This window comes from Apus apus, chromosome 5, assembly GCF_020740795.1.
Source record: "Apus apus isolate bApuApu2 chromosome 5, bApuApu2.pri.cur, whole genome shotgun sequence".
NCBI lineage: Eukaryota > Metazoa > Chordata > Aves > Apodiformes > Apodidae > Apus > Apus apus.
Genome location: NC_067286.1, coordinates 24,516,112 through 24,538,862, shown reverse-complemented (window position 1 = coordinate 24,538,862; position 22,751 = coordinate 24,516,112). Strand labels below are relative to the sequence as shown.

Genomic DNA, 22,751 nt, shown 5'->3' with positions numbered 1-22,751 from the left:
TGTTCCCTATTGCAAACAAACTCACTCTCACCTGCAGTTGGTATTAGGAGTGTGAGCACTTCTGCTTTATTCCTCATTATGGCTGATCACCTTATAGCAAAACAAATAGCTCTGCTTTGCCCTCTCATCAAGGAGTTGTTGCCTGTCAGAGTTTGCATTTTGGTAAATAGAGAAAGGATACAAGAAGTAACATTTTAAGGAAAAGGAGCCTGCTATGGCTATTGTTTCTGCTATCATCAGGACCAAGCAGATTCCAGTGCAGCAGAACACAGCCTTGTAATGAAGCCATGTTCACTGGTAAACCCCAAGCAGACAAATTTTACAGCAGGTAATGCAGAGAAAAGTGAAGGATTATTTGGCTGCTTTATAAATCTCCTTTCCCAAGAAAAGAGCAGACTGATTAGCCTGTGAAAATACAACTTGTTAAAAAGTGTGGCTGTAGTCAGTCTAGGCACCGTGTCTAACCAAACATTTCTGGTACTCCTTTTATTGCCCTCCAAAGAGCACTATGTTTATTATAGCCCTGCAGTTCAGGCCTGGGATTTCCAGCACCCTTGTGGCTCTTGAAGAGAAGGAAAGCAGGAGAGGAGGATTTCAGTTCAGTGAGTTTGAGATGAAATACAGCAGGCAATATTTTATCTCTTTGGAGTGCTTTGGCACTCACTAAGCCCTCACTAGCACTCACTGAGTTGATAGGTGCCTCTGAAGCTTGGACTCTTTATGATAAGTGCAACTTACTGAGTGAATATTTGCTTTGTTCTATCAGTGCATCAATATCACCCACAAATTTGATCAATTTTCCTCTTCTCTATATATCTATTATTTAGTTTAAGGCAGCTTCAAATGTTTTGTAGTTTTGCCTAGCATAAGGCAGGACAATTGAACTGATTTGCCAAATAGACCAAGATTTTGTTTTTAACATAAGGAATTCTTGGGCTAGTTGTCCTGATCATATCCATGAACAACTTAAAAAATATTTCTCAATACATATAAATTGGAATAAATATATAAGTACATAAAACTAGAAAAATATATTTCTAATATGTGCTGAGTTCTTTGTACTAGTACAATTAATGTTCTGTGGAGCAAAATGTATCTCAAAAAGAAATATAAAATAATAGGAAACAAGAAACACTTAACAGATTCAAAAGTTATTATTTTCCCTCAGGCATTATACAAATATTGTTTGGTCTGTCTGTCTATCTGCCTGCTTACATGTTCATCTGTACTCACCCCTTTACCTGGAAATTTGCAGGTAGGATAATTCATGGAGTTTTCAAAAATATTTTGTGTGAGTTATTTTTAAATACATCATAAGAATAATCTTCCAATTTGGAAGCAATTCCACAGTCTAGGATATCTCACTATTGAGAAGACTTCCTTAATTTCTGCTTTAGCTTTTCCATTATTCAGTGTCATCATTATATCTGGCAATACTCTTTCGGTACACGCAGACTGAAATACAGCAAATTTGATCATAAGCAAGAGTATAGGCTCTTCCTTGGGAATACTAATTTTTACTAATTACAGGGAAAGGCCTGTGAGTTGATGTAAAATGGTACTAAAAGCTAAAGGTAATTTGTACAGTGTTTAATGGAGTTATGAAAAAGAAAGAAATCTTTCTTTTCCTCTGAGCAAAAGTTTCCTGATCTCAGTACTCTTTGTCAGCATTTTGCACTTGTTAAAACATTCTCTTTGATCCCATAAAGACACCGTTTCCACAGCTGGGCTGTACTCTTCCACTACCCAAAGGAACTAAGTAGTGTATGAAAAGTACTACAGCACTTGGACTCCTGAAGTTTCTCCCACCCTTACATTACACTCCCTGATGTTGGGGATCTTTATTCAGAGAGATCACCTCATAGGTTAACTATGCATTTGGGGGCATTAAGATGCAGCTTAGTGAACCTGCTGTAAATGGAATATGCAGCTGATATGTTTTAAACATATGTAGAGGGGTTAAAAATAGTTTTGTACATCCCAGAGATGGTTCCTTCCTATCCCATTACTGTCAACTGATTGGACCCTGTCAGCTGTCACCTCCTTCAAGGTCTCTGCTCACTATCCCATTTAATAGTTCTGTGACAGCTGTTCCCTTCCTCTTCCCGATGACCTCTCCTTGGCCCATGACATCTGTATGTCAACACCAGTTAATTAAATTACAGCAATAGGAGATACAGTATTAAATGAAGCTCTCTTTATTATACAGGGAATGTTTGTTACCCCTGGACTGAGGAGTGCTTGTACATTAGGTGGGACAATGCGGAAATGGTAAAAGAATAATCTTCAACTCTATTTGAATCTGCCTAGCTCTTGAGAGTTCCTCAGCATGAGGTCCCTTTTAATATTCTATGCTATTTTAATATTTTCATCCCATGATGAGTTTGGATGTCTAACTGATCTTACTAACATAGGAGCGGTCTTCAACCTGTGATGTGCAAAGCCTGGAGGATCCACAAATGTGGCTGTGAAAAGCAACTAGGAGCAGTGAATCTCAGTGTGCTTAAATTCACTGAACAGATTCATAAGTCAAGAAAGGCCCAAAACACTGACAGTGACATTTCTAAGCTTCTTTTGATGAGTGATATTTCTAGTCTAATGAATAATGAATAATTAAATAAAAAAATAGAATATTTCTGGAAATACTGAAGAGTTTTACTACTTTTTAGAGTTTTATCACTGCTCAAAGCAAATTATACGAGCAGAAGGGAAAGGTACTAGGAGAGGGACTCTCAGTACTTAGCACTTCATTCCAGCTGTAGTCACTGTATGAAATTAGGTAAATATTTTCATGTTGGTCTCCATTTATGTGGAAATATTTAAAAAGAGATAATTTCTTTTTTGCCTTACGTTTCTATAGAAATTGGAACATCTGTACAACTACTCTATTTGAGCTCTCAAACTTCTACAGTTTGATTACTGCCATTATTCAGAAAGCATACTTAACATACTTCCAAATTACAAAAAATTTGAATTGACCCAAGTCGTTAACTGTGAAAACTTAAGCTAAGTAAGTTTAGATTTGCAAAACATGAGTCTAGTGACAAGTGTATATAGGAACTTGAGGAGCTGGAAAGGCAGAGTGAGTGGCTAGGGGCTGTCCACAAGAGGAATCATGCTTGGAGTGATGGGATGGTAGTGAGTGATGGAAACTATATGGAATAAAAAGAAATCTTTTGTAACAAAGCATCCTATACCTCAGTAATACACTCACTTAACATATTTAAGGATCAAAAAAAATTTCAGTGTGTTTTGGCACACTGTGTCTGCCCTCCCTGGCAGTGTTCAAGGCCTGGTTGGATGGGGCTTTGAGCAAACTGTTCTAGTAGGATGTGTCCCTGCCCATGGAGGGGGGTTGGAACTAGATGATTTAAGGTCCCTTCCAACCCAAACCATTCCATGATTCTACGATTTGATAGGCACCAGCAGGCACATTATGCAAATTGTTTTTCTGATTTTAATTGCTATGACAATAGGTAGAGAAATCTGGAAAATTACAAACTGCTTATAAAAGAAAGTAATGGTGAAACCAAAAAGATATTCAGAGAAATACACTGATTTTTATTGAATGGTCTATCCTTAATTCTACTAACTGTTTAAAAGCATTTCTGTCTCAGAAATTGTCAGCTGTTAATTTTCTTTCATCCTGCCTAATTTTTTGTCATGCTTTACACAGGAGAAAGATAATGATGCATGCATAATTTCAAAATAAATGGTTCTTATGTTCAGTCTGATCCATGCATTTATAATAAAATGAAATTGAAATCTTACTCTCTGTTGGCAACAGTGGAATCCAAACCACCCAGATTTAGGTGGTGGTAAGAAGAGAAAAACATAAGGAGACAGGTTATGAAAACAGATGTGGCAAGGCAGGATGAGAATAGGAGAAGAAATTCCACCCAAAAAAGTGAAAGTAAAAGCAAGAAGTAATAATTAGAATCAGAAGAGTACATATTTATATATTTATACAACATAGAATATATTTTTATAAATTACAAACACCTACATAATATATAATATATAATAGTAACATTTAAGTATCTAAAAAGTCTTGTCTGTCCAGTTCTCTGATGTGAGGTATTGTAAAAACTTAGGTCAGAATTTTCTTAATAAGGCAGCATTATGGACAGGTATTGTAAATTGTTGTTGTGGTTTGGGTTTCTTAGTCTGAGAATTTTTTGTCTTGGGAAAGACATTTCTCCAGCATACACCTAACAAAAATGCAGCAAATGCTAATTATTTGAGGAATTTGCCATCATTACCTGTCATCCTTTTTCTAGCTAGAGCTGCTTTAGGAAAAGTGGAAGGATTCTGAATTTATGAAACTTGTGTTTATTCTAGTTTTAGTGTTACCAAAGTTGTTCAGCATAAGCTGGTTACTTTATTTCTCTAAGTGGATGGATTTTTACTCACCTCTTTTTCAGCAGGGCACTAAAATTAAACTCTCCACCTTCTTCATGTCCTTCGGTACTGGGTAGTAACAGAAAACCATAATTAGTTTCAGCAGGCAATGGGAATAGCTGTGAGACTATATCATATTTTTTAGAGGAGTAGCAGATGGGTTTAGAATTATTTAGAATGTGTGCTGGCATGGAATATGACTTAATTAGGCGCTTTGTTCATATTGGCCTTTGTATAGGTTTAAGAAATATATTTAATGAAGTTGTAATTTTTCTGTACTGATTATGGTTAAAGTTGTACAGGGTACTAATGTGGTGATCATATTGATCTGGAATGCATGCATTATCATCAAGGTGTTGCAGAAACTTTCCTTTAGTATCATTACTGCTTTTGGAAAACTGTAGTTTCAGGAATGTGGATGTTGTTTACAGTACAGGGCAGTATTTAACCAACCTTTTTGTGGGACTTTTTACAATCTAAAATAACATTTTTCCCCCCCCTGGTGTTATCCCAGCGGTAATTGTTTCTTAAGGCTCTTTTTGATTCCAGAATTCATTATACTGGAAAATGAGTCACATCGCTGGGGCTTAGGAAAGTTAGAGGAAAAATTCTGTGGTCTGAATTTGATTCTGAGATGGGGTTTGTTGTGCAGTTGTTCTACAAGCTTCATGGTAAGCAATGTTGTGATGAATTGATTTTTGAGAACAAGAAGCATGGGGTTTTTTGATGTGTTTGTTACCTATGGTGAACTCAGATGGAATGCAGAGTGTTATTTTTGGTGCTCTGAATCAAAGTGTTTTAGCTGTGCTTCTTGTGCTCAAATATTCAAAAATCAGAATCTACAGCTGGCAGAATAACTCATCACCTTATTGCTTCCCAAGTGGTACTTAAATTTTCAGGAAAATCCAGGAACCAGTATTTAACTTTTCCGAAGAATAAGACCCTAATGATTGCTTGAACATGCACAGAGTTAAGTCTGATCTCAGAGTTCCTATTTTTGTTATGGTAGAAGACATTAGAACCAAAAGGGATAGGGAAGGAAATTCAATGACACTAGGATAAAGAGTGTGCCAGGAAACAATGGATTTTCATATACACGAGTGCTGGTACATTTCTGTGAGCAGTGGCAATTTTAGTCCAGCTGTGCTCAGTAGAGAGGAAAACATGTAAAACAGAGGGGGCAGACATGCATATAATTTGAAGTGACTTTTTTTCTTCTAACAATGGTGAGAAGATGCCACTTGCCAAACACATGCCTTTTCTGTAGATTAATCTGCCTCTCGCTGAACTATCAAACTACTTTTTTTCATTATTTATATTCATCTTATATTACAACTTAATTGTATGTATTCAACTCCTATAAATGCTACATACTATAAACAATTATTTATTTGGAATTTAAGCTGTGGCTAGTTCTGTATTTTTGTTGTTTGGTTGGTTTTGGTTTGTTTTTTGTTGTTTTGTTGTTTTTTTTCTTTGTATGGGTTTTTCTTGTTTGTTTTGGTTTTGGGTTGTTTGTTGTTGTTGTTGTTTTTTTATATGTATTTATATTCCTAAGCAGAGAGAGACAGTTTGCAGTTAGACTTGAATTTGTCTGCTGACACAGACAGTGGCTACCTGAGAAAGGCTGAAGTCATCCGTCTGCCCCCTCCTGCCAGGCTCCTGAGTGAGGGTATCAAAGACAAAGCTTCAGATTTAAACTGTTCAGTTCAAAATTTGGCTCCATTCTTATAGAAGAAACTGGAAATTTGAATAGCCTGAAGCTGTTCACAATGCACTCACTCTAAACTGATTCCTAATTATTTTAATTGTGCTAGTAAGAGAAGAAACTCTTGAAGCTGAATGTCACTGCAGTGTAATAACCCAGTGCAGCTATGCACTGAGTGTCCTCTATTTAATAGGCCTCGCAGTGAGGCTGCTCAGCTGCTCATAGATGGATTTGAGTGTAGATAAATTCTGCAGGCCTTTTTTAGTTCCTTGTGATAGAGTGGTAAAAAACCCCCTCATATAACATTGGCACTTGGAGGAAAACACTGAACAAGTTGCCACAGATTATTTGAGTCCTGTGTTAGAGAAACAGATGTCTGTTGGAATACTCTTGGTCTAGTAACTTTGTAAAAATACATTAAAACAGAAACTGAATTATGCAAAGGGGAAGAAATACTAAGCAGTGAAAAAATGTGGTTAATGTCTAAATAAAAGAAAACCCCTACCATTTTTGCAAATTTCTACTAATATAAGGGAACATTATTCCATTAAGTCATATATTAATTTAGACAGTATTACAGATGTGGGAAGAACAGCATTTTCAACACCAGTGCAATACCTTGCAGTCTTTAACGTCCCAGACCTACATATGTCTGTTTTTACAGAGATGCTTACAGTATCATTGTCTCCATTCAATTAATGTAGTTATAGAATATAAAAATTTAAACTATCAAAAAGCTTCTATTAATGTTATCAGTGATATGCAGCTTACAGAGCTCACATCAAAGTCCACTTCTTTATTTAAGAAGTGTTTTTATTAAGGTACATGCAGTTCCTCAAGCCAGACCAAATCAAGACTAGGCACGACACAGAATCTTTTCCTTCTCTATTGGTCTGCATCTGGAGTGCTCTTTACAGGTCTGGGGAAAAAAGTGCTGAATTTCTTGGTAGAGTTATACACATTATCAATTGTATAACTGAAGTAAAGCATGATCGTTATGCTAGTATAAAGTCTAAACTCTCTTAGGTGATTTCCAGGAGCTGTATGGTATTTTAATAGTAGAGATATTTTCTTAAAAGAAGTATCTTTTCAGTAGACATCCCTATCTCTATGCTTGTTTGCAAAAACAAGCTTTGCTTTTACTTAGTTTTGTCTAGGAAAGTAATGAATTCCATGAGGAACTATAAGCTGGTCTACATCATCTACTGTACATACGTGCGTCGGAAGGCAGCGCGAATATCCAAGTCTCCAGTTATTGGTGCTTCTGATGTGAGCAAAAGTGATGAACAAGAAGAGGAGAGCAAATCAAAATAATGCCAAAATACAGTGCTATTTCTAAACATTTTGGTTTGCAAACCTTTTTTTTTTTTTTTTTTTTCCTCTAAAGTTATTTTATTTTAAATGGTGGTCAGTTATGTATTGGAAGACTGAAGCATCATCTTTAAACATGTAGCCTTCACTAATTAGATTTCAACATCCAGTGTTTTGTTTATGACTGTATCATGCTTATTAATAACCTGCAGCATGACATACCATCTTATCTCTTTTTCATCAGTTCTCCTGCTGGCAAATTTTAGTTTCAATACTGAATTTCCAGGATACTTAAACCTTTATGAGACAAGCACTGGATATCAATTAAATATGATTACTACTAAGAAATTGTAATCCATCCTCTGAAAGGAAAGATAAATTTCTAGGAGTATGTAGAGACATACAGAAACTCAACTGAAGGTGTTGCATAGAGAGAACTTTATTACTCTGTTCTAAGCTTCTCTTGTATGAATAGGTGTACTGCTACTAGTGGAAGGAAAACTGTTCTCAATCACAGCTCCTATGTCTTAGGAGTCCAACAGCCAATGAGTGAAACTTCAAAAATTAACACTGCTGATTGAGTACCTTTATAACATTTGTCTTTGAATATTAGGCTCCTTGGTTGCTGGACACAAATTAATGTTGCAGTTCCATCAACAGAACCACTGAAACAGGAAATGGTCCAAATGTTCATCTCTTTCAGCTGATCCATCATTATACTGTTTTACCTACACTCTTCCGCGCTAGGGGGAAATTGATGTTAAAATGTACTTCCTTTTCAATTGCTGATAAGCTTTTCAGTATAGCTGTTGTGAGACTGGCACCAGGTATTATGTAAAATGAGTTATCTAATCTTAAAGCAATTTTATATCACAAGTTGCTTCTGCATGACTTCAATTTGTCAGGAAGAAAAGAATTCATAATAGGGTCAAATATCTAAATCTTTCCATTTGCCCCTTTTTCTTCTTTTCAAGTATCCATATTTATTACTAAGCTTTTGCCAAAGTAAGAATGGACCTCTCTTTTATTCCACTAAAATTAAATATCATGAGAGAATGGAGCTGAAATCAGAATAAAGCCAAAAAAGTGTTGGGCTGATTTGCATCTTTCTGTGTGCTTTCTTAAAGAGTATCACAGTTCTGACCTGAAGGAATTCTAATGCTTTATATGTCTGTAAGTGTACCTGCAGCTCTTCAGCTCTGTCCTAAAGATTTAGAATTGTCTAATTACCAGAGAGAATTATTGGTGGACATACTGGAGGGGGGGGGGGGGAAGGAAGAAACAAAGTGTCAGGAATTCATCTCACCATTGACTGTCAGGTTGAAATTACAACTATCAAACTTGTCCTTGGTAGACACCTCACATCTGTAGCCTCCTGCAAAAGTCATGTTTGCTTCTATGATTTCCATTTCAAAGGTGTACACCTGGAATAGGCATCAAATATACAGTCCATATGTTAGAAAATGAAATGCTGAAAGACAGAGAGAATGTACATAAGAGATGAAGTATGCCACTGTGTTTTAGAATTAAGAACCTCTTAGGCATGCAGCTCATTGCTGTCATTAAAATTACATACAATCCCCCAGTTCTGTAGGAACAGCTGAAGAGTGTTAGTACAGGTCTTCCAGAGATACGTCAGCAAACTATGCCTGTGTGGGAGCAAGTCTGTTCTGTTCCATCCAGAAGGGGGTAGTAGCGTTTCATATACTACACAGGATGAGAAGTCACGTACAGACTCTTGTATTCCTGTTTGTGTGTCTATGAACACATTTGTGGTAAAAAATGGATCGTACTCAGCTATTTAAAGTAGGCTAGACAATGCAAGAGAACAATAAATGCCCAAACTAATAGCTGAATGCTTCATCTGTTAAAACCGAGATAGATCTTACTTAAGTATCTGTATGATGTTTTGTTTTCTCTTAAATATTATGAGTATCTATTACTTGAGAGGAAGATGTAGGAAATATTGCAGTAGATAGTGCAAAACTGCTGCCCTAGTCCTCTGGACATGTTCTCATTTCATTGCCCATAAGATATGCAATGTCTGTATGTAGTGCTTGTCTCTTGCCTGCATAGTCAAAACATGGACTTCTATGCTTAAGTACAGCATTGTGTGTAGCTTTGGGTACCTTAATATCAAAACATTCGTACATTAATTTACATTTTCCCCATGCTAAAAGTTAGCATGTAAATGAGTGAGAATCTTACTCTGCCAATTGTACCTTTTTATTTCGATCATAACTGTCATGTAGCTGGAGATGTTGCCCCACTTTGCTTCCCAAGTCCATCCATTTCCCTTTGAACCATTTCACTGATGGTTTCTTCAGCAGGCTCTCACCTGCCACTGTGGCAGTGAATGTGATGTTTCCACCTTGTGAGGGAAGTACGTTAAAATAAGTTTTTAACTGTTATTTTTAATTATTAAAATAAGATTTTAATAGTGTTTAATTAATGTTATATCATTGCTGTCACCCTGTACATAGAGAGCTGGATAGTCAAGCAACAGTTACAGTTTACAAACAGTACCTGACTCACATTTTGTACTCACCAACAGTAACTTCTCCATCCTGGGGTCGTGTCAGAAAGAGCCCAATAGGGTCCAGAGGCTGTTCTGGTTTAGTCTCAACAGGTGCAACTGCAATAAACAGCAGAATTACTAGTTAGAACTTTCTGCATCAGCTTCTGTTACAGCCTATACAGTAAATTTAAGTAATTTTAAAATATCTCAATTTGTTTCTTCTGTCTCTGAGATTCCTTATTTTTTTATATTTTTTTCTTCTGTTGCTCATCACTACTGGTCTGCTTCCAGCTACTGTCTCTACCTCACTGACTCCAAAGATTCCCTGTTCCTGTTCTTCTCTTACTGCTAGTAAACCAGGCTTATCACAGTGTTAGTTCTCCATTACCTTCTGTCTTTTGGCTGCTTTCTACTGGTGGAGCAGGCGACTCTGAGGCAGCTGGGGCTGGAGCAGCTTCAGCAGGAGTGACCGTCTCACTCTTTTCTGGAAATGAATATAAGGCTAGATTAGGAAAAGTCATGTTTTTACTTCTTTTCTGAATAAATTTGACAAAAAAAAAGAACAGCTTTTAATACAGGTTAGCAAATGCAGAGACACCAGCTGTGTTCTTCTAGAATTTAGAGGATGTACGGGAAGGAGAATGGGCCTACTGGAGCTGGATGATGAGGCTTACTCTTTTGCTGAGCTTGGAAAGAACTGATGCCTGGGTTTTAAAATCCTATACCCTTGATGTGTAGAAACTTGGCAGCTGATGAATAACACTATTATTTGATGTTATCTTCAGTGGTCTAAATAGAGAAGGTAATGAAAAATGATGCAGTTATTATTTTTTGTTTGTTTAACTCTGCTGTTGGAATGTAATGTTCTGAATGCTATTGCCATTGTCAGCTTGAGAAAAGCTCTAGACACTGCTAGTAATCAATATGGAGAAAGTATTTTTAAAAATTAATCTATCATTTCTTCCCCTGACTTGTGGAAGTTTATGGCCTCTCAACTAAACTGTGACCTCACAGACAAATTCAGGCAAATGCATTTGGCACAAATGGAGAAGGTAGAAAAGATAGCAAAGGGAGTAGGAGTGAGCAACTGGAGCAGATGGAGGGAGGCAGAATTTCTTGAAACAGATCAGTTACAGAAGGGTTTTATTTTTTTTCCATAGGTAGCAGAGCCACTTCCAAAGGGCCCTGCCTACCTCTCACACAAACCCCACATAGAGTTTTTCCAGCTATTTGCAGTGCTTCTTCTACCAGAAGTTTCTGGCCTTTTTGTGGCCCTGTTGTGCCATGTGATGACTAATTTGAGTGGCTCCTCTGCTGCAAAAGGAGGTGGCTGTGTCTGGGCAGATTAGAGTTCCATTTTTTTGGATAATGAAGAGCTGAAATTATTTCTGTTTGTGAAAATAATAATGGGAAATCCAGTTAGTCTTTGACAATCTAATCTTAGTAAAGTCTGAAGAACAAGACAGTGTCTGTGAACATAACACGATTCAACCTCTCTTAGAAAACGTAAGTTTTCTGCCTGAAATGGTATTTGTGTCTTGAAAGAAAACAGCTTGATTTTCAATTGTTATTATTTTAATACTAGAGTATCAAATCCTACCACTTTTATTGTTAGAAGGTATCCCATTGGATCTTGTCCCATTTTTAATGCCTGTTAAATTGTCCTAATCCATACTAGGATTTTCCCTTCGTCATAACCTGTCATGCACTGTGTTTTCATCTGGAGCAGAATGTCTTATCTGCTGTTAAATATTCTCCAGTATCTTTTCAGCTGACCAGAAGATCTCACTACCATTGTGTTGCTAGAATAAACAGTGAGAGTAAAGGAGAGGATATAAACACTCTGAGTTTAAAGCTTTTTACCAAAATAAAAAGGGAAAACTAAAATGCCAGAAGTGGATAATTTGACACCATTTTGGAGGGGAAAAAACAGATTGGGAAGGTCAAATTGTTTCAAAAAAACAAGTTATCTCATCTATTGTCAGTATTTCCAGACATTTTCTCGTTAGAAAATTCCAGAGAATTTAGCTTTTTATAGTTTTTTCCCCAGTTTTTTCCCTGCAAAGAGAGGTAGTAACAATAGGTGATATACAGATAATACAAAGATTACACATTGTAGTCAAGTCCTCCTTGAAGTATACATTCTTCTTATCAGGTGATTTTGAGACAGTTTTTTGGAACATATGCTCTCCTAAAAACATTACAGCATAACTTGAATGATTTTTTTTATTTTTACAATTTTGTATAACAATAACATTACTATTATTATTATCATTATTATTATTAATAATAATAATCATAATACCATCAGGCCTAATATGCAGGCATCTTATTTTAGTTTAGGTCAGGTTATGTTAGATGAGCTTTGCTTTGCTTTTCAATAGTTAAGCTGAAAAGCTTGACAGATAATTCTGAAGATCTACATTGAGATTTTCTCTGTGTGTACTTCTGACATCTGAAAATGGGTGTCTGAGCCACAGGAAATCTATTCCTCAGCTTAATATAAAACAGGGCTTCAAATGACTGGGCAAAACAAGGTATTGTTGCTTGAGGAATTTTACAGTGTTAAGTTAGGCTGATTGCCATGGACCTCATTCATGAAGTTTGCATGTGGGACTGGAAATACTAATGAAATTAGAATTGCTTAGGAAATACTGTACCTGGTTCCTTGACCTTGAGTTCAAATTTGACCTTGGAACTTCCAGCTATTACAGCATATGTCACATCATCTTCTTTTCCTACATTATTGATTGTCAGTGAATGCTTGTTTCCTTCTGCCTTGATGCCATATTTCTCACTTTCAGTAATGTCTGTGCCAGCTCTCTGCCACTTCACCTTGATGCCAGCTTTTTCTGTCTCTGCCTCAAACACAGCTGTGCTTCCGGCCAGCACCTCTGTTGTCTTCGGCTTCTTGGTAAATGCAGAAACTAAAAAAAGAGAGAGAGCTCACTAAAATCCGTCTTGCAAATGTGGCATATCTGGTGTAGTCAGCTGTTGTGGCTGCAGCAGCTGTCTCCTTTCTCTCCCATCTGCCCATGCAAGATATAAATTACAACACTTTCCACAGAGAAGTTGAGGACTTGTCTTCGTGTTTATCGAGCTCTGACTGATGTCGTATGTTCTCCATGCTGTCATGAAATAGAATGGAATGGATAGCAAACCCATCTCACTGTCCATCTTCCTCTTTCTTTCCCCCATAATGAGCTTTGATTTTTTCATCAGTGAATGTTTTGATCTATTACAAGATTGTATGATATATATTTTTACATATCAAGCTCTCTACATCAATTTGCCAGGCAATTTGATTTAGAAATATTAATTCTGTCCTAACAGTTGCTTAATACAGTTGTTAAACAAGAACAGAATCTCTTCCTCCAACAAAACTGCAGTTTTTTTGCAGTAATCTGTGTCCTAATCTATCACAATGCATTAATGGTTCATCTTTGGTCTCTCTGTTTTAACTGATCAAGGCTTTAGTGGAAAGGGATGCACATTCCTCTAATGATCCTTGTAATTTGATTCCAGCTAAAATAATCAGTTGTTGTTTGCATTCAAATGTTCAGTTTAGCATTAGAAGTTAAAGTGCTTGCTTGTATAGCAGCACTCTACTATGAATAGTTTTCTAATTAATTACAAGGTGGATAAAAATATTTCCTCTGAGTGTCATGAGGTACTTATGATGCTATAATGAGAATTAATGAAATTATTAATATATGGAGTGAGCCAAATTATCTGTTTTGATTCCTAAATAATCAAAGTAGCACAATAGTTAGGAATTTGGAAAGCAAGTGATATATTTTGGTTCATGAGTATTCTAATCTTTCTCAACATTAGATTTTGATAAGCTAACTTATTTTACTAATTTCCTTACCCTGTTTTATTCCTTTTTTCAATTTTATTTTGGATCAATTATTTCATTTGATGCTCATATTTTGATCCTAATGAAATCTGTTATATTTTTGCTGATTGTCTATCCTGAGCTTTATTCATGTGTAAAAATATCAGTAATTAACATTCTGATTCATACACTGAATGGTTTTTGTGCATCATTAGATCATGATTTTATTGACTTACTCCACATAACCATGCTTTTATAAAATATTAGTAATTCCATCACATTTAATTATACCTGTCACCTTCGTGGCAAATTGTCTATGTCTTTTCTACTTGGCAGCAACAAGAACTCTTCCAAACACCACAGCAATGGTTATAATTAGCTTTAAACTTTTAATGCTGCTTTATAAAAATGAAGGGAACATGACATAGAAATATTTGAAAAGAAATAGTTGATACTTGTGTTCAAACAGGCATTACAGTTAGTATAAGCAGTATATTACTAATAATACCATCTGTTCACTGCACAAAATCTCTATTCCTGTAGCATGTCTTCAGACTGAATAAATTAATTGACCTCAGTAGAGTTACATCTGCAAAGATTTCATCTGATGGCCTTTGTGCTTCAGTCAAAATGCACTTCATGTTTCTTGCATTGTTTTGCAAAAGATTAAAAGCCGCTTAAACATCAATTAAAATGTAATTTACATATATATTTAGAATTTAGTAGGTATTGTATTGTGTCTCTTTGTTATGTAAAACACCTAAATGACATTTTTCTCCTTCTTTTTTCCTCACATTTTTTATATTTGATGAAAAAACAGTTTTAGTTTGCATTGAGCCCGTTGCAGCCTTGACTGAGTTCCTGTTGTATTCTGCATGTGTTTCTTCCATGTTAAGATTTAAGTGTGTGAAATTTCCTCTGGGAGTGGAATGTCCATGGATGCTTTTATCTGAGTTTTTTTCCAATCTCAGGCCTGTAAGTAGTGTAATTGTTCTTAATCAGAATATAGCACTGTGTAGAGTATAGGGTCCTATACTATAGTGTAATATTCAATTGCCTGTTGCCAGCTGCACATCTTTTGATATAGTATTGCACTTCAGTCATTGACACAGCAGAATGTGCTTTGATGAATTATATTGTGAATAATTGCAGAAGAGTTATTGCAGACAGCAGGTTTGATGTGCAGAATTCAAAAGACGTGTAAAGGTGGCCAGGCTATTTCAGAGTGGGTCTGGAACCCACTCCTGAAATACCTACTATCTTGCTCCTCTCCCTATGACGCTAGAGGCAGAGCAGCTAAGAGGCATGTTCTTTGTCTGTGAGTGCTATCATCATCACTCTTCTATTTAAGCACGAAAGAATCTATAAATATATTAATTACTTAACTGCAGTGTGGCCTGTAAAGGTTCCAACCTACAAATGGCAGAGTTTCAAGACATGCATACTTGGAAGTAACTCTCTGATCTGCTACACACCCTGCAAAGTGATTAGGTTTCTTACATTTACTTTAGATGACTCAACAAAAACAGATTGTTGGCCAGAACTACATGCACAGTGAGAAATCTCCACCACATAATATTTCTGACTTTTGTGAAATCTAAATGCGTATGTAGAAGTACCTATGTAAGTTTTCTTGTATTATTTTTTTTCTCTCTCTCCCTTTCCTGCCAAAAGTTTCAGTTCCAACTTAAGATGATTGTGAATACTTCCACTAAAGCTTAGAAATGGAAAAGCCCAAAATCTCCCATCGGAATAAAGGCATGCAAGAACAGTTGTCATGAATCCACTTTTTCACAGGTAAAGAAGGATACTCTAAGAGTCTTTTCCTGTACTTGATATGCAGTCAGTGAGTGTGTTCAGAGCCGAGTCTCTCTGGATCCATCTGTATTCCCTCTCATCTTTCACTGTTCATATTTGCAAAAGAAAAGTAGTGATGTGTGGCTGGAGATCTTACAGAAAGTTGCTTTGTTGCAGAAGGGAGATTGCTGAAAAAGCATGCAAAGAGAATGCCATGCATCATTTTTCTTTCTGGGGGGAAGGGGTTAAGGGCTGCTTACCAAGAGAAGAGTTCTGCTATCCATTGTGGCTGCTACTTGAAGTAATATATAAAGACAAGTTTACCAGCAGTTTTTTTTTTCTCATGCCAATCTAATCCAGCTATTCCCTCATTAAGGATGTGCCTAAACACCTCCATTCAAACCTTCTTGTCTGTTGCAAGAGCCTCTCTTTTACCTGCTTTTATCAGAAACACATTCCCCGTTTGGCAGTCTCTCACTTTGACATTTGACTTCTCTACCCCGATATGCTCCTCTGAGTTCCCGATATCCATCCCATAGTCAAAAACACTCTTGGATATGACCACCACCCTCAGGCTGTGGAAAATCCAATGACTGTGACACCTCTCATGCGATGTTGCGGAATGCCTTGTGGCTCTTGTGTCTGTCAGCCACTATCACATATTTATCCAGACTCCTGTCGAACATGCACACAGGAGCCCTTGGGCCAGACCTTCCTAATCACTTCTAGCTTCCATAATGCAAAGAACTTCATATAACTTCTAAGTGATGTAAAAGAGCAAATTTCTACCCAAGGCAGAAGAGGAAGCAGGATGCAGGTGGTCTGAAATAGTCATGCAGAAAACCTTTTGGTGGCTAATGCTGCTGCTTCTAGAACTTGCATGCTGCACTCATCCTTTCAAAGTCTTACAAGACCTGCAGGTGTACATATCAGCCATACAGTTATGTATGTTACATGAGTTACAGCTTTATTAACTAGTAATATAAAGCTCTATTTGGAGGTCCATGATCAGACTGCATCTTGATAATAATTTATTAATAAAAGTCTTTCAATCAGGAGGCTGAAGAAATATAAATTACATTTGCTTTTGGCCAAATTAAACTAGAATGAAATAAGTTTCAAAAACAATTTCCTTCACTTTTCACTAAAATGAAATAATAAAACTAATGTTCTGCCTTCCTGCTGCTGCCATTTATTGAATCTTCATACTAGCACTTTTATGTTTTCTTTCTTACTGTCTGACTTGCTTTGAAGCAATGTCCCTTTAACATCCGCCACCAACCTAGTTGTCTATTTTGCTTCAAAACTTTTTCATACACTCCTATGCAAAACCCTAGAAAATGGCAAAGCTGTTACTCAGGTCACTATTTGTCACACTAATAATTGTTTCCTTTGGTCTTTTGTTGAACTATCTGTCTACTTACTGGGCTTTTATTTGTGTGTCTCTAAATTAGACAGACATAGACTTGATGGATGGACCACTCAGTGGATAAGGAATTGGGCTGGATGGTTGCACTCAAAGCGTTGTGGTCATCAGTTCAATGTCCAAATGGAGACCAGTGAGGAGTGGTGTTCCTCGAGGGTTGGTGCTGAAACCAGTGCTGTTTAACATCCTTATTGGATACATGGATGGTGGGATCAAGCACACTCTCAGCAAATTTGTCAATGACACAAAGTTCTGTGCTGCAGTCAACACACTGAAAGGAAGGGAGGCCATCCAGAGGGATTTTGACAGGCTTGAGAGGTGGGCCCATGCCAACCTCATCAAGTTCAATAAGACCAAGTGCAAGGTACTGTGCATGATTTGGGGCAAGCCCAAGCATAATTACAGGTTGGGTGGAGAATGGATTGAGAGCAGCCATAAGGAGAAGGACTTGGGGGTGTTGGTTGATGAAAAGCTTAACATGAGCTGTCAAAGAGTGCATGCAGCCCAGAAAGCCAATTGTGTCCTGGTCTGCATCAAAAGAAGTTGGGCCAGCAGGTCAAGAGCAATTATTGTCCCCATCTGCTACCCAGTGGTGAGACCCCACTGGGAGTACTATGTCTGATTTTGGAGCCCCCAACACAGGAAGGACATGGAGCTCTTGGAGAGAGTCCAGAGGAGGGCCACAAAGATGATCAGAGGGCTGGAGCACCTCTCCTATGAAGACGGGCTGAGAGAGTTGAGGCTGTTCAGCCTGGAAAAGAGGCAGCTCTGGGGAGACCTCATAGCAGCCTTCCAGTACCTGAAGGGGCTACAGGAAAGCTGGGAAGGGGCTTTTCACAAGGGCTTGTAGTGATAGGATGAGGGAAAATGACTTTAAGCTGAAGAGGGGAGATTTAAGTTAGATGTTAGGAAGAAATTCTTTAGTGTGAGAGTGGTGAGACAGTGGAACAGGTTGCCCAGGGAAGCTGTGGATGTCCCCTGCCTGGAAGTGTTCAAGACTGTGTTGGACTGGGCTCTGATCAACCTGGTCTAGTGGGAGGTGTCACTGCCCTTGGCAGGGGGTTTGGAACTGGATGATCTTTAAGGTTTCTTCCAACTCAAATATTTTTATGAAGTGTTGTGAGGCAGAGACTGTTTTTCTGTTGTCTTTGTACAACATAATATTCTTAGTAAGCAGCTATTGATGTATCCCTAATAAAAACAGAAATTAGTATTGGAAGCTAGAAGTGATATTCCCATTTGATTGTTGTCAGACAAAAGACAGATGAGATATATATTAATGTTAAAATAACTGGCATAATTTCAGTTCCTAGCCACAGTCTCTCAATAATTTGTCTTGTTAAGAATCACAAGCACTGGGTGGACACCTTTCCTAAAATCACTGAATTTCAAAGTATGTATGAAGTGAAAGTATTTGTGAAATGAAAGTGAGGAAGAAATGTGGATTGCACAAGAATGTTTTTAATGAGAGAGTGATAGAGAAGAGCCATTCTCTTGGGATTTCTTGGGAGGGGGTTTGGTTTGGTTGTTTTTTTTGTTTAAATTATTATTTCATCCTGCTTTTCAGATTAGTGGCTCTGACATCAGCTCTTCACCAGTCTTTATTTATGATATGTATATGGAGGAGAAGGATATAAGCACTAAAGGAGAAAGTGTGTTAGATGAAGCTTTGGAATGATATTTCTGCCTTTCTGAAATAAAAGCTGCTAAAGGTATAAATGCTTTAGGATAATCTAGCTTATCTGCCGGAATGCACATGCTACAAACTCCAACAGAAATATGTGGTGAGTGTAATTAGAAAAAAACTGTCATGGCTTTTCTCCCACAAAGCTGTGTTATCTTACTGCACATTCTGTGTCTTTCTTATTCAAGTATTTGTCTGGCCAATGTATTCAATTAATATTACAGAAATAGTATTAGCTTTTGGAATTCCTTAATTTGTTAAGGCTTCACACTGAAAATTTATCTTTGCTTTAGTACTTGTCCTTGGCATCTGGTTTTCCTTTTATACCAACCATTTGCTCCTCCATTGAATTAAAAACCAAACTGCTGATAAGCAGACCAGCCTGTAAATTGCTTGCTGAGGAACTATATAAAGATGCTCTGCATTCCTCAGTCAGGACCTAAATGGCTTCTTGTAATTACAAGCTTAATCACGCCGTGATCCAAAAGCTATTGAACTGCTCAATCTTATCATTCCTTGCCTACTTCAGCAGCTGAGATTGTAAATTCCTGTAACATGAGCAACAGGCGAGGAATAGTTTCACTAAACAGAGTCCCCTCTCTCTATGCATCCATCATACTTTCTGTAAGATGGGAATAATACTGTTCAGCTTGCTTTGAATCTTAACTTAAAACAGAGGAAAATAAGATGAATTATTATTATTTATGTTTGTATTGCTGCAGGGCACAGAAATTCATTATCATGGAGCAGAAGTTCACCCTGCTAGGGACTCACAAACATAAAATGATGAGCTGATATTCAAACTAAAATTCTGCAGTCTACTCTGCATTATACAACATTATTATTATTAATGCCACAAGCCTATGCATGCAAGCCAGGTTATTTATAAAGCCTTAATAAAATTCCCTAATCTGAACTGCAAAATCTAGTCTCCTCGATCTATAAAATACGTGAATAAAAACTGACTGATTTTCAGAGAAGGGGAGTAATACCAGACTTCTCCTTTTCCACATATAGTAATGCACATGATGCCCATTAAGTACCATTTATCTACTAAATTTGGTGTTTTAAGAAATCAGCTGTTTCCACTTAAAGTCATAAAATATTGTTAGGGAGAGGGTTGGGGTTTCTTTTTAACTTTTCTGAATTTTCACAACAACAAAAAAAGTGATCAAAACTTTCCAAAAAGCAAACCTTTGAGCAGAGATTAACTATGAAACATTTAAATAAAAGGGAGAACAACACAAAGTTTCTGCAACAGAAAGCTTCAATAAGTGATGCTGTATAAATGATTGATTGTTTGCTCTGACACTAAATTGCTATATCCTCTTGCTCTTGGGAGCATATAGATTTCTGCAAAGCTATGACAGTTCTCTTGGTATTCTGTAAATAAATAGGGCAGTGCCTTATCATGAAGTACTTTAGCTGTACAGTTTAAAGTAAAAGAATGTCTATTGGAAAATCTACTTCACTGATTTAGGTTTTGTGGATTGATTGTTTGTTTGTTGTGTGTTTGCTTTTTAACATGTTTAACATGTTAAAAGGTTTGTTAAAACAGCAGATACAGGTAGAATATCTTTGATCATTCTCTGGCATGAAGCATTTTCCTTTGTGTGAATCGTTAGATGATTATTCAACCCTCTTGAGATTATGCTCAACATTATCCCATCTTGAAATGGCTTGAACTATATAAACAACATGAAATAGAAACCCAAAGGGATTAAAGTCTCTTGGCAAAATAAGAAGAGCCTCTCCAGAAGTTATGGGGCATGTGACTGGTTCTGTCTTGGTCAGGGTGGGTAATAAGAGCTTTTCCTCCCCTGCTGTGATAATCACGGTGTTTGAGTTGGTTTGCTCCTAAGAATTGTGTTGGACTAGTGATGTTAGACACCTGTTAGTTTTCTCTGCAGAAATAAGCTAGAACAGAATTTTCCTCACCATTAGCTAGCAAAGGTGAGCATCTTCACAGGGGAGTTTCCTCTCATCTACCGAGACTGAAGATGTTAATTTCAAGGCAGTTAGAAATCAAAATTCACAATGCCAAGGTGATTACACTGTCATGTTTTGCCTACTACTATTTTTATTTAACAGCATGGTCAATCACAAGCACTAGACATTTCAATAAATCTCAAAAATCATGTGACTTTAAAAATAGAATATGATTATGAATGTCTTAGGGATGATCGCTGGACCTTTATAGCTTATATTTTCAAGTTTTTCTCTACAATTACAAGGTCTGGTATACTTATTTTTTTTATATGATTCCACTTCTGTCTGAGTTCAGAAACTACATATTTAAGAACATCAAATGATGTTATAGTTATGATAAAATGGAAGGACTAGTAACACCACTGTTGCTTTACAATTATTAGATAGGGGAAACATAAAGAATCTGGTTGGAGTTAATCAAGCTTTGGTGCTTTGCAGTTCTTAAATGGGAGAGAGGGGCTGGATTTGTGCTCTGCCTTTGGCAGTGGCTGATTAAAAATATTTTGGCAAAACTGAAAGTTCTTCTTAACAAGTTCTTTTTTGTTGTTGTGGTGACCATAGAAGATTTTCCCATTGACTAGCCTAACAGGACACTGATATCTGTTCAGTACTTTACAAATCACAAAAGACTACATTAATAAGTATCTACGAATTACTGGCTAATTTTAGAAAAAGCATGTTATTAAAAAAGCATGCACCTTGTACTGTACATGCAGGTAGTAGTAATTCTGGGTATTCATTGGCAGCAGTGAAGAGAGAGCTCTGAAACTGAAGGATCCCAGATTTAGTACAATTTTATCTAGTCTTGTGTATTGGATATGTGCAGACTTTTCAAACAATCATAACTTCAGCTTTTGACAACTTTTTTTCCAAACTTAATTGTGGACACCAAGTGCCCCTGAGACACCTTCCTCTACCCAGACACAGGTGTCCTGAAACTAAACTTTCCCTACTTCTGCTTCCTAGGCTCTCTTCCTCCTTCTGAGACAAACAGATTCGTTGCGCTTTACACCTCATCCTAGGCCTTCCCTTCTTTCCTGTGTAGGCAGCCTCTGAGGGATTCCTTATTTTTCAATTTTAAATTAGAACTTTCCTAAATCTGAAATATTTTCCTGATGCACTTGACCTGGGCTATGTGACCTTGGCTTTCTGAAAATGGCTAATTATCTTCTGGCTCAAGGGGAAAGAATGGGTGAGGGTGAGTGAATAGAAATACACCTAAATTCTTTGAATTACAATGTTGTCTTTTTTCCTAGAGCTCTACTGTCACTGGCTGGAAAAACTAGGAAGAGTGAGGTCTGAAATAGGTGCCATTTGCTTTCATTTTCAGAGATTTCCTTAAGAACAAATACCACCAAAGTGTGCTGCTTACACTTCCTCAAAAGTATCAGGAAAAAAACAAAAACAAAACCAGGAGAGGTATGTACTGCCTAGCTGCCCAAGAGAGAGACTACAAGCTTTTTTTCAGAGTCCTAGAGATGACTGGGAAAGGAAATAAGACATTAAAAGAATCTGAAAATTTCATGTATTTCACCTTTATTCTTTCCTCATCCGGTGTCTCTTGAGAAAATTCTGTGGCTGAGGACTGCCAGACTAGCTGCTTTCTCTGCAAGACCACTCAAAATCTTTTACATTTATAGCTTCATCAATATTGCCTCTTTTTCCTCTCTGTTGGTTTTTTGGTTTGTTTTGTTTTGGTTTGGTTTTTTTTTCCCCACAGAGGCATCTTATTTCTCTAGTATACAAAAGCTACTCGGGTTTTCTCTGTTAAGCTGTTCTTAGGTTTTGTCTGTCAGTTATGATCCTTACCTGTTTTCTTTGCAGGCTCTGGCATCTTCACTTCTTTTCTGATGAAGGTCCCAGTTTCATCTAGAAAGCAGAGTCTGAGCTAAACAGGAATGAGGCTGCAGGGCTTTTGAGACCCCCTAAAGAAACAGTCGGTGGAAGCCCCCATCCTGCTCCTCCCCCTTAATCCCCCACTGTTGTCATCTACGGCACCTTATCAACAGCAGGACACACTTGACAGGCTACATCAGCTGGGCTAAATATAGCCAAGTTCCAGGAGCCAGAGTGCTCAAA

At 37.2% G+C, this 22,751-nt stretch overlaps 1 protein-coding gene across 1 annotated transcript in view; it reads right to left on the bottom strand.

Annotated features, from left to right (window-relative positions):
- Positions 1-22,506, bottom strand: part of MYBPC3 (myosin binding protein C3) — a 59,519-nt gene extending 37,013 nt beyond the window's left edge. Inside the window, exons 1-10 of the mRNA XM_051622493.1 lie at positions 22,482-22,506; positions 12,599-12,865; positions 10,327-10,422; positions 9,969-10,055; positions 9,643-9,791; positions 8,727-8,844; positions 7,325-7,373; positions 6,019-6,063; positions 4,414-4,470; positions 3,772-3,774 (exon numbers count right to left, since the gene is read on the bottom strand). Coding sequence (XP_051478453.1) covers positions 3,772-3,774; positions 4,414-4,470; positions 6,019-6,063; positions 7,325-7,373; positions 8,727-8,844; positions 9,643-9,791; positions 9,969-10,055; positions 10,327-10,422; positions 12,599-12,865; positions 22,482-22,506 — 896 coding nt within the window. The remainder of the gene's footprint in view (positions 1-3,771; positions 3,775-4,413; positions 4,471-6,018; positions 6,064-7,324; positions 7,374-8,726; positions 8,845-9,642; positions 9,792-9,968; positions 10,056-10,326; positions 10,423-12,598; positions 12,866-22,481) is intronic.
- Positions 22,507-22,751: the final 245 nt, after the last annotated feature.